Genomic DNA, 12786 nt, shown 5'->3' with positions numbered 1-12786 from the left:
GACGACCAATAAAAAACGACAGTGTTACCCCTTATGTTTTTTTTCATGACGACCAATAAAAAACGACAGTGTTACCCCTTATGATTTTTTTCATGACGACCAATAAAAAACGACAGTGTTACCCCTCATGTTTTTTTTCATGACGACCAATAAAAAACGACAGTGTTACCCCTTATGTTTTTTTTCATGACGACCAATAAAAAACAACAGTGTTACCCCTTATGTTTTTTTTCATGACGACCAATAAAAAACGACAGTGTTACCCTTTATGTTTTTTTTCATGACGACCAATAAAAAACAGTGATACCCCTTATGTTTTTTTTCATGACGACCAATAAAAAACAATAGTGTTACCCCTTATGTTTTTTTTCATGACGACCAATAAAAAACGACAGTGTTACCCCTTGTTTTTTTTCATGACGACCAATAAAAAACGACAGTGTTACCCCTTGTTTTTTTTCATGACGACCAATAAAAAACTAGTGTTACCCCTTATGTTTTTTTTCATGACAACCAATAAAAAACGACAGTGTTACCCTTTATGTTTTTTTTCATGACGACCAATAAAAAACGACAGTGTTACCCCTTATGTTTTTTTTCATGACGACCAATTAAAAAACAACAGTGTTACCCCTTATGTTTTTTTTCATGACGACGAATAAAAAACGACAGTGTTACCCTTTATTTATTTATTTTCATGACGACCAATAAAAAACGACAGTGTTACCCCTTAAGTTTTTTTTCATGACGACCAAAAAAAAACGACAGTGTTACCCCTTATGTTTTTTTTCATGACGACCAATATAAAACGATAGTGTTACCCTTTATGTTTTCTTTCATGACGACCAATAAAAAACGACAGTGTTACCCCTTATGTTTTTTTTCATGATGACCAATAAAAAACGACAGTGTTACCCCTTATGTTTTTTTTCATGACGACCAACAAAAAACGACAGTGTTAACCCTTATGTTTTTTTTCATGACGACCAATAAAAAACAACAGTGTTACCCCTTATGTTTTTTTTCATGACGACCAATAAAACAAAACAGTGTTACCACATCGACGTTTTTGTGGCGATCCGAACCTGAACTGGTTAGAGTATTAACCTCCGAACTTATCAATGCACCATCAAGACACTGAAGAAAGTCAACACAATGGTTATACTTGTCTTTATAATTCGCATGAAATAGAAAAAAGAGTCTTCCATCAGATGACATCAACCAGACTTGAACCCCGGTCTCCAGGGGGTTAGCTCCCAGCTCTCTCCACTTCACACTGAGAATTTTGAAATAAAAATGTCTGAGGTTATATATGACAGTGCAATAAACATGATGGCATTACGTTTAAAATTAAAGATACCAATAAAAAACGACAGTGTTACCCCATATTTTTTATTTGACAAAGACAACAGTGTTACCCCTTATGTTTTTTTTCATGACGACCAATAAAAAACGACAGTGTTACCCTTTTTCTTTTTTCATGACAACCAATAAAAAACAACAGTGATACCCCTTATGTTTTTTTTCATGACGACCAATAAAAAACAACATTGTTACCCTTTATGTTTTTTTTCATGACGACCAATAAAAAGCGACAGTGTTACCCCTTATGTTTTTTTTCATGACGACCAATAAAAAACGACAGTGTTACCCCTTATGTTTTTTTTCATGACGACCAATAAAAAACGACAGTGTTACCCCTTATGTTTTTTTTCATGACGACCAATAAAAAACGACAGTGTTACCCCTTATGTTTTTTTTTCATGACGACCAATAAAAAACGACAGTGTTACCCTTTATGTTTTTTTTCATGACGACCAATAAAAAACAACAGTGATACCCCTTATGTTTTTTTTCATGACGACCAATAAAAAACGACATTTTTACCCTTTATGTTTTTTTCCATGACGACCAATAAAAAACGACAGTGTTACCCCTTATGTTTTTTTTCATGACGACCAATAAAAAACGACAGTGTTACCCCTCATGTTTTTTTTCATGACGACCAATAAAAAACGACAGTGTTACCCCTTATGTTTTTTTTCATGACGACCAATAAAAAACGACAGTGTTACCCCTTATGTTTTTTTTCATGACGACCAATAAAAAACAACAGTGATACCCCTTGTTTTTTTTCATGACGACCAATAAAAAACGACATTGTTACCCTTTATGTTTTTTTTCATGACGACCAATAAAAAGCGACAGTGTTACCCCTTATGTTTTTTTTCATGACGACCAATAAAAAACGACAGTGTTACCCCTTATGTTTTTTTTCATGACGACCAATAAAAAACGACAGTGTTACCCCTTATGTTTTTTTTCATGACGACCAATAAAAAACGACAGTGTTACCCCTTATGTTTTTTTTTCATGACGACCAATAAAAAACGACAGTGTTACCCTTTATGTTTTTTTTCATGACGACCAATAAAAAACAACAGTGATACCCCTTATGTTTTTTTTCATGACGACCAATAAAAAACGACATTTTTACCCTTTATGGTTTTTTCATGACGACCAATAAAAAACGACAGTGTTACCCCTTATGTTTTTTTTCATGACGACCAATAAAAAACGACAGTGTTACCCCTTCTGTTTTTTTTCATGACGACCAATAAAAAACGACAGTGTTACCCCTTATGTTTTTTTTCATGACGACCAATAAAAAACGACAGCGTTACCCCTTATGTTTTTTTTCATGACGACCAATAAAAAACGACAGTGTTACCCCTTATGTTTTTTTCATGACGACCAATAAAAAACGACAGTGTTACCCCTTATGTTTTTTTTCATGACGACCAACAAAAAACGACAGTGTTACCCCTTATGTCTTTTTTCATGACGACCAATAAAAACGACAGTGTTACCCCTTATGTTTTTTTCATGACGCCCAATAAAAAACAACAGTGTTACCCCTTATGTTTTTTTTCATGACGACCAATAAAAAACGACAGTGTTACCCTATCTGTTTTTTTTTCATGACGACCAACAAAAAACGACAGTGTTAACCCTTATGTTTTTTTTCATGACGACCAATAAAAAACAGTGTTACCCCTTATGTTTTTTTTCATGACGACCAATAAAAAAAAAAACAGTGTTTTTTTTCATGACGACCAATAAAAAACGACAGTGTTACCCCTTATGTTTTTTTTCATGACGACCAATAAAAAACAACAGTGTTACCCCTTATGTTTTTTTTCATGACAACCACTAAAAAACAACAGTGTTACCACTTCAACGTTTTTTTGGGGATCCGAACCTGAACTGATTAGAGTGTTAACCTCCGAACTTAGCAATGCACCATCAAGACACTGAATAAAGTCAACACAATGGTTATACTTGTCTTTATAATTTGCATGAAATAGAAATAAGAGTCTTCCATCAGATGACATCAACCGGACTTGAACCCCGGTCTCCAGGGGGTTAGCTCCAAAAAACATGATGGCATTACGTTTAAAATTGAAGATACCAATAAAAAACGACGGTGTTACCCCTTATATTTTATTTGACAAAGACAACAGTGTTACCCCTTATGTATTTTTTCATGACGACCAATAAAAAACAACAGTGTTACCCCTTATGGTTTTTTTCATGACGACCAATAAAAAACAGTGATACCCCTTATGTTTTTTTTCATGACGACCAATAAAAAACGACATTGTTACCCTTTATGGTTTTTTTTCATGACGACCAATAAAAAACGACAGTGTTACCCCTTATGTTTTTTTTCATGACGACCAATAAAAAACTACAGTGTTACCCCTTATGTTTTTTTTCATGACGACCAATAAAAAACAACAGTGTTACCCCTTATGTTTTTTTTCATGATGACCAATAACAAACAACAGTGTTACCTCTTATATTCTATTTGACTAAGACAATTGTTGTTTTTTTTCAAACATGTTTTTTTTCATGACGACCAATAAAAAACAGCGTTACCCCTTATGTATTTTTCTTGACGACAGATAAAAAAACGACAGTGTTACCCCTTATATTTTATTTGACAAAGACAACATTGTTACCCCTTATGATTTTTTTCATGATGACCAATAAAAAACAGTGTTACCCCTTATGTTTCTTTTCATGATGACCAATAAAAAACAACAGTGTTACCCCCCTTATGTTTTTTTTCATGACAACCAATAAAAAACGACAGTGTTACCATTTAGTTGCATTTGATAAAAACGACAGTGTTACCCCATATGTTTTATTTGACAAAGACAATTTTTTTTTTTTTTAAATGTGTTTTTTTCATGACGACCAATAAAAAACAACATTGTTACCCCCTATTATTTGTTTTTCATGACGACCAATAAAAAACGACTGTGTTACCCCTTATGTTTTTTTTCATGACGACCAATAAAAAACGACAGCGTTACCCCTTATGTTTTTTTTCATGACGACCAATAAAAAACGACAGTGTTACCCCTTATGTTTTTTTCATGACGACCAATAAAAAACGACAGTGTTACCCCTTATGTTTTTTTTCATGACGACCAACAAAAAACGACAGTGTTACCCCTTATGTCTTTTTTCATGACGACCAATAAAAACGACAGTGTTACCCCTTATGTTTTTTTCATGACGCCCAATAAAAAACAACAGTGTTACCCCTTATGTTTTTTTTTCATGACGACCAATAAAAAACGACAGTGTTACCCTATCTGTTTTTTTTTCATGACGACCAACAAAAAACGACAGTGTTAACCCTTATGTTTTTTTTCATGACGACCAATAAAAAACAACAGTGTTACCCCTTATGTTTTTTTTCATGACGACCAATAAAAAAAAACAGTGTTTTTTTTTCATGACGACCAATAAAAAACGACAGTGTTACCCCTTATGTTTTTTTTCATGACGACCAATAAAAAACAACAGTGTTACCCCTTATGTTTTTTTTCATGACGACCACTAAAAAACAACAGTGTTACCACTTCAACGTTTTTTTGGGGATCCGAACCTGAACTGATTAGAGTGTTAACCTCCGAACTTAGCAATGCACCATCAAGACACTGAATAAAGTCAACACAATGGTTATACTTGTCTTTATAATTTGCATGAAATAGAAATAAGAGTCTTCCATCAGATGACATCAACCGGACTTGAACCCCGGTCTCCAGGGGGTTAGCTCCAAAAAACATGATGGCATTACGTTTAAAATTGAAGATACCAATAAAAAACGACGGTGTTACCCCTTATATTTTATTTGACAAAGACAACAGTGTTACCCCTTATGTATTTTTTCATGACGACCAATAAAAAACAACAGTGTTACCCCTTATGGTTTTTTTCATGACGACCAATAAAAAACAGTGATACCCCTTATGTTTTTTTTCATGACGACCAATAAAAAACGACATTGTTACCCTTTATGTTTTTTTTTCATGACGACCAATAAAAAACGACAGTGTTACCCCTTATGTTTTTTTTCATGACGACCAATAAAAAACAGTGATACCCCTTATGTTTTTTTTCATGACGACCAATAAAAAACGACATTGTTACCCTTTATGTTTTTTTTTCATGACGACCAATAAAAAACGACAGTGTTACCCCTTATGTTTTTTTTCATGACGACCAATAAAAAACTAGTGTTACCCCTTATGTTTTTTTTCATGACGACCAATAAAAAACAACAGTGTTACCCCTTATGTTTTTTTTCATGATGACCAATAACAAACAACAGTGTTACCTCTTATATTCTATTTGACTAAGACAATTGTTGTTTTTTTTCAAACATGTTTTTTTTCATGACGACCAATAAAAAACAGCGTTACCCCTTATGTATTTTTCTTGACGACAGATAAAAAAACGACAGTGTTACCCCTTATATTTTATTTGACAAAGACAACATTGTTACCCCTTATGATTTTTTTCATGATGACCAATAAAAAACAGTGTTACCCCTTATGTTTCTTTTCATGATGACCAATAAAAAACAACAGTGTTACCCCCCTTATGTTTTTTTTCATGACAACCAATAAAAAACGACAGTGTTACCATTTAGTTGCATTTGATAAAAACGACAGTGTTACCCCATATGTTTTATTTGACAAAGACAAATTTTTTTTTTTTTAAATGTGTTTTTTTCATGACGACCAATAAAAAACATTGTTACCCCCTATTATTTGTTTTTCATGACGACCAATAAAAAACTACTGTCACAAACTGGCTCAGCATATGTGACAAGGAGGGGAGACAAGTCAGGTTGAAAGTGATAAATGAAAAGGTTTTATTATAACTTAAACAATCATATTTACCAATAGCATGAGGTGTGGAGAGTAGTGGCATCAGTGGTGAATGTACTGCATGGATGAGTGAGATGTGTGTGCTGCTGTTGAGTGTAAAAGGAAGCCATCTAAAATAACCAACAACCAACAACCTGTAGCAGCGTGGAGCCTAGGAGAGAGAGAGAGACAATGAGACCAGGCTGGCTTGTATCACCATTGGGTAGAGGCCTAGCCAGGTGTGAGCAACTTGCCCTAACGACCCTCCCTTTCAGCCAACTCCTGCAGGAAGTAATCAGCTGCCGAAAGGGAGGGGTCGTAACACAACAGTGTTACCCCTTATGTTTTTTTTCTTGACGACCAATAAAAAACAGTGTTACCCCTTATGTTTTTTTTCATGACGACCAATAAAAACAACAGTGTCACCCCTTATGTTTTTTACATGACGACGAATAAAAAATAACGGTGTTACCCCTTTTGTTTTTTTTCATGACGACCAATAAAAAACAAGTGTTACCCCTTATGTTTTTTTTCATGACGACCAATAAAAAACAACAGTGTTACCCCTTATGTTTTTTTCATGACGGCGAATAAAAAACAACAGTGTTTCCCCTTTCGTTTTTTTTCATGATGACCAATAATAAACAACTGTGTTACTTCTTATATTCTATTTGACTAAGACAATTCTTTCTTTTTTTCAAATATGTTTTTTTTCATGACGACCAATAAAAAACAACAGTGTTACCACTGATGGTTCTTTCATGACGACAGATAAAAAACGACAGACTTACCCCTGTATATTTTATTTGACAAAGACAACAGTGTTACCCCTTATGTTTTTTTTCATGACGACCAATAAAAAACAACAGTGTTACCCCTTATGTTTTTTTTTATGACGACCAATAAAAAACAACAGTGTTAACCCTTATGTTTTTATTCATGACGACCAATAAAAAACAACAGTGTTAACCCTTATGTTGTTTTTATGACGACCAATAAAAAACAACAGTGTTAACCCTTATGGTTTTTTTCATGACGACCAATAAAAAACGACAGTTTTACCATTTAGTTGCATTTGATAAAAACGACAGTGTTACCCCTTATGTTTTATTTGACAAAGACAATTTTATTTTTTTTCAAATGTGTTTTTTTCATGACGACCAATAAAAAACAACAGTGTCACCCCTTATGTTTTTTTCATGACGACGAATAAAAAACAACAGTGTTACCCCTTTTTTTTTTTTTCATGACGACCAATAAAAAACAACAGTGTTGCCCCTTATGTTTTTTTTCATGACTACCAATAAAAAACGTCAGTGTTACTCCTTATGTTTTATTTGACAGACAATTTTTTTTTTTTTTCAAATATGTTTTTTCATGACGACCAATAAAAAAGAACAGTGTTACCCCTTGTTTTATTTCATGATGACCATTAAAAAACAACAGTGTTACCCCCTGTGTTTTATTCAATACATTTCGACAGTGTTGCCCCTTATGTTTTTTTTCATGACGACCAATAAAAAACAGTGTTACCCCTTATATTTTTTTTTATGACGACCAATAAAAAACAACAGTGTTAACCCTTATGGTTTTTTTCATGACGACCATCAAAAAACAGTGTTTCCCCTTATGTTTTTTTTCATGACGACCAATAAAAAACGACAGTGTTACCCCCTGTGTTTTATTCAATACATTTCGACAGTGTTGCCCCTTATGTTTTTTTTCATGACAACCAATAAAAAACGTCAGTGTTACTCCTTATGTTTAATTTGACAAAGACAATTTTTTTTTTTCAAATATGTTTTTTCTTGACGACCAATAAAAAACAACAGTGTTACCCCTTTTTTTTTTTTTTTTCATGATGACCATTAAAAAACAACAGTGTTACCCCCTGTGTTTTATTCGATACATTTTGACAGTGTTATTTTGACATATGTTTATTTTCATGACGACCAAAGAAAAACAGTGTTTCCCCCTATCTTTTATTTGATAAAAATATCGACAGTGTTACCCCTTATGTTTATTTCATGACGGCCGATAAAAAACGACAGTCACCCCTCATGTTTTTTCCATGTTGACCAATATAATACGACAGTGGTACCCCTGTCGACGTTATTGCGGGGATCCGAACCTGAGCTGTTTAGAGTGTTAACCTCCGAACTTATCAATGCACCATCAAGACACTGAATAAAGCCATCACAATGGTTATAATTTACTTTATAATTCGCATGAAATAGAACTAAGAGTCTTCCAACAGAGGACATCAACCGGACTTGATGTAAGACACGTCTCTATTGGCCAGTCTCGATCGGAGTGACAGCTTGGCAACATCTACAGTTAGTAACTAGAGATCGTTGAACACAAATAGTGCTGTTAACTAGTAGCTATATGCACAACGTCATGCAGGCTAATAGGCAGCCTGGGCACGTAACGTACCTATGTAATTGAGCTAAGCTAGCAGCTACAGGCTGACAAAAGAATGTGTATTTTTTAACCCATTACAACATCCACAGATCGTTAAACAAAAGTAATCTACACGCACCAGTTCAAACATAACATTCTTGCTATTACTATGACGGAAGACATACCTGCGCATTGACTTTCTGTCCTCTCAGCTCCCGAGTCCCACTCTGTCTCATCATGGACTTCAAAACTCCCTCTCTCGTTACTAACTGTGGAGACGTGTCTTACATCTTTCGGCGTAGAGTCCTGCGCACGAGATTCAGCTCAACAGCAAGCAAAGTTTTTGGATTCGCAAGCAAAACTTTTGGATTCGCAAGCAAAAAAATTTGATTCGCAAACAAAACTTTTGGATCGCAAACAAAACTTTTGGATTTGCAAACAAAACTTTTGGATTCCCATTAATAATTTTCTTATCACATTTATTTTACTTGCAATAAAACATTTTTTGATTGCACTGTCGGTAGTTTTGCTCTCAAATCTATTTTTTGATTGCAGTGTGGAAACTTTTGCTCTCAAACCTATTCTGTTTGATTGCATAATAAAGACAAAAATCTACCTCCATACGTGTTAAACTCCGAAACCTCTGTTTTAAGGAGTACGGTTTTAAAGCGCAGCGATGCTAACCGACAGAGCAATCGGCCCAACGTGTTTAGTACCATAAGAAAAACACGCGATGCAAATGAAGTGAACAGAGGATAGTGAGACAAAGGAAATACATGACTCGTTATTTGATAACTTTGTATCCAACATCTATGACTCATAGTAGTCAAATGAAGCACAAGATTCAAAAGTGGGCTAATCCGCTAATGTGTTAGCATTAAGGCCCCGCATGAGACAACTTTTGGCCATTTAAGGGTTTCATCTCCTCGTCCCTCTTGAAACTGCGGTCTAGTCATCTGCACGAACACTTTGGAGAAGCACGGTCACTAAATGTATAAAGGAGATTGCGCATGTTCTTTGTACGGTAGGCTACGGTACTTCTGCTTGAATGGCCAAGGAAGTTGTTTGAAACGGGATTGAATATATTTGTTCTCTTATTTTCCTTCGTTGAAACACGCTTATATCTTATTATATCTTACCAAATATCAGTGCATTGCTATGCAGGCAGATCTAAAGGATTCATGGAAATATCTACACAACTCGTTTCCAAAATATCTCCCATATTCTTGTTAGAATATGGGAATTTTCTCCTAAATAAGATCTCTTCTGGAAGCCATATGGCTTCTTGAAGCGGTGACGACTTGTAGAAGTGTGAGCAAGGGAAGGATGTTTAATGTTCCTATTCAGCAAGTCCTTGAAATCACTTTTGTATTTAACCCTTTGGTATTTTTGGTGATTCTAACACATATTCTGTAAGCAATGGTTGCAAATACTTAAACAACGTACTACTGCATAGCTTAATTGCTAATATTGAGAATAACTGACAAGATGCAAACGCCATGAGCTTTACCCAACACAAAGCGTCCTTTTGGATCTTCAACGTACAGACGCATTTTGAATAGAGAAGTTTATTGATTTAGTTTGGTTATTTCTCTCTTGCATATATGGCTTGACAACATGTCCCGGCTAACCGCCAGAGCAACAATCACTACGTTAAAAAACATTCTCCTCCGGTTTCCGGTACAAAACACAATGTGGTCAGTCAACAGAACCATCTCAACATTCACTCATTCACTCGTGGAACCTTATCTCAATGACGTAACACCTCCACAGAGCAGCGGTCTGCGGCCTCGACCCGACCTCCTCCGTTCTGCTTCAGCAGGTTATCGGTTCGGAGCGCGGGATCCTGATCCCAGGATGTTCCGTCCCGCGGTTTGGCTCGGCCCTCCCTCCCTTCTGTAACGTCTCTCCCCCCCTCCCTCCCAGCTGGTAAAGACAGTGTTGGGGTCAGAGGTCATCCTCATACAGTAGGTCATGTGGTTCTCCAGGGCCCTCAGCACCTCCAGAAGGCCGCAGGTTCGATCCCCGGGGCCCGGCCTCGTCGGGGGCTGAGAGGGTCTCTCTTGAAGCGACCTCTGAAGGGTCAAAGGTCGTCCTGAGGGGTCAGCGTCCGAGAGGCGCAGCAGCAGGACTCACCACTAGGGGCACTGGTTTCAACAAGGCTGACACTGGTTCCATTAAGGCCGACACTGGTTCCATTAAGGCCGACACTGGTTCCATTAAGGCAGACACTGGTTCCATTAAGGCAGACTCTGGTTCCATTAAGGCTGACACTGGTTTCATCAAGGCTGACACTGGTTCCAACAAGGCTGACACAACATACACTTAATGTAATGTCTTTAAGGCGACAAACTCCATCTTATACACAAGTTAAGATGATCACCTCGACATCAAAGGACAAACCTGAAATGCATTTAAAGCTACGAAAACAAACTTTACTGGCAAATGTGAGCAGTGAACTTCGTGGATCCCCCACCGTGAATCGGTGGTGGAAGGCGGGGTCTGAGCCCCCCTGTGGCTCACTCCGAGGGGGGGTTCAGTGTCTCCACCTCCTCCTCCTCCTCCTCCACCCTAATGCCCTGAACAGGCCTGTCCTCGGCCTCTCCGCTCCACTTCCTCAGCGTTTATCACAATAAAAGTCAGAAAGAGACGACCGTCGAGAAGAGGAGGTCGCCCAGTTCCCCCCTCTCTGGGATCAAACCCTCGACCGCCCTCCTCCCTGGGCTCCACGCGCTCCCCTGGACCGCCCTCCTCCCTGGGCTCCACGCGCTCCCCTGGACCGCCCTCCTCCCTGGGCTCCACGCGCTCCCCTGCACCGCCCGCGTGCCCTTGGGCGAGTCCGGTGGGACGGCCGTCAGTGGCTCAGCAGCCGGAGCCGTGCCAGCCACCCCCCCAGCAGCGAGTGTCCAGAGGAAGAGGAGGAGGAGGAGGGGCCGTGTTTGGTCCCCGAGGCGGCGGCGGCGGCGGCGGGCGGGGCGGTCGCCGTGGCGACGGGGGGCTTGCGGCCGGCGGTCTCCTGGTAGGGCATGGTGGCGCTGCTGTGCAGCTCGGCGTTGACGAAGCAGCGGCTGCCCCGGATGTGGTCCACGCCGCGGCCCCCCGGCACGCCGCGGCGCCCCCGCTGGTAGGGCAGCGCCAGGGGGAAGCAGGGCGGGGCCTCCTCGGAGATGGTGCCGATGCGCTCGTTGCTGAGGCAACGCTGCAGGACGTCCTGGGCTGGGGGGGGAGGGGCAGGTCGTTAACAGATCAGCCAATCACAAGGAGGTTGGGAGGTATGCCACCTCCTCTCTCAAGACGAGGCTATATTAGTATTTATTTATTTGTTTAAGTTGGTGCTGATTATAGTCCAGCTGCTGGGGACCCAACCCAGGGTGAACCCCCTCGTCACTACGACTCCTCCAGTGGACGTCCACCGAGGTTCTGCTGGCTCTTCATTACAGTTTACATGTTTGCATGACAGGTCGATGGTGGGAAACATTTGAAGGGAATGAAAAGCAGAAGCAGCTTGAAGGAATGTCAAACAAGGCGATCGAACAACTGTACCGACAGCGATATATTCTCTTTTCTCTGTCTTGCGAACAACGTAATAATATAGTAAGTTAGAACCATGTGGGCTACTTCTATGCGTGAGTGAAACACGATGTGTGTGAGCCCTGCATCCACATCCCATGTTTCCTGCCTTCTGTGTGTGTGCGTGTGCGCACACTTTAAAACCCACAGCAACCCTTCTTAACAGTCAACCACGCCCACAGCAGTCATAAGAAACTATCTCCATGGCAAATGACAAAGAAGCACATGCTAATGCGGGCTAACCCTAGCGGGACGCTGACTCCCACCAAGACACTGCCCAGCTCAAGGTGAAGGTTAGCGTAGCACGAGAACCCCGCTACTCCCGCCCAGGCGCTAATGAGCTAAGCTAATGATTAACCAGGTAAACATCCTGAGCACGCAGCGCTAGCGCTGGGTGCGTGGAGTGTTTACCTTAGCAGCTCGCGATAGCCTCCTTTGGTTGAACTCGCCGCGGCGGCTAATCACACGCTAAATAGTGGCTAGATTAGCACGGCGCTACTGCAGTCGGAACTACCAGTCTGGCGCCGTCTGGGCGGGGCCGGGCGGGGGGGGCAGGGCTTACCTGTTCGTCCGTGCAGCCCTG

The 12786-nt window shown here is 39.2% G+C and overlaps 1 protein-coding gene across 4 annotated transcripts in view; it reads right to left on the bottom strand.

Annotated features, from left to right (window-relative positions):
• Window positions 1-10185: 10185 nt before the first annotated feature.
• Window positions 10186-12786, bottom strand: part of cnksr3 (cnksr family member 3) — a 27380-nt gene continuing 24779 nt past the window's right edge. For all 4 annotated transcript variants that reach the window (XM_030345155.1, XM_030345152.1, XM_030345154.1 and 1 more), the window contains 2 exons: window positions 12766-12786; window positions 10186-11849 (listed from right to left, as the gene is read on the bottom strand). The exon at window positions 12766-12786 is cut by the window's right edge and continues 66 nt beyond it. In XM_030345155.1, coding sequence (XP_030201015.1) covers window positions 11488-11849; window positions 12766-12786 — 383 coding nt within the window. In that variant the 3' untranslated portion in view covers window positions 10186-11487. The remainder of the gene's footprint in view (window positions 11850-12765) is intronic.

This window comes from Gadus morhua, chromosome 21 (assembly GCF_902167405.1).
Source record: "Gadus morhua chromosome 21, gadMor3.0, whole genome shotgun sequence".
In the NCBI taxonomy this organism is placed as follows: Eukaryota; Metazoa; Chordata; class Actinopteri; order Gadiformes; family Gadidae; genus Gadus; species Gadus morhua.
Note: the sequence above shows the minus strand (reverse complement) of the source record. Positions and strands in the feature narration are given on the sequence as shown.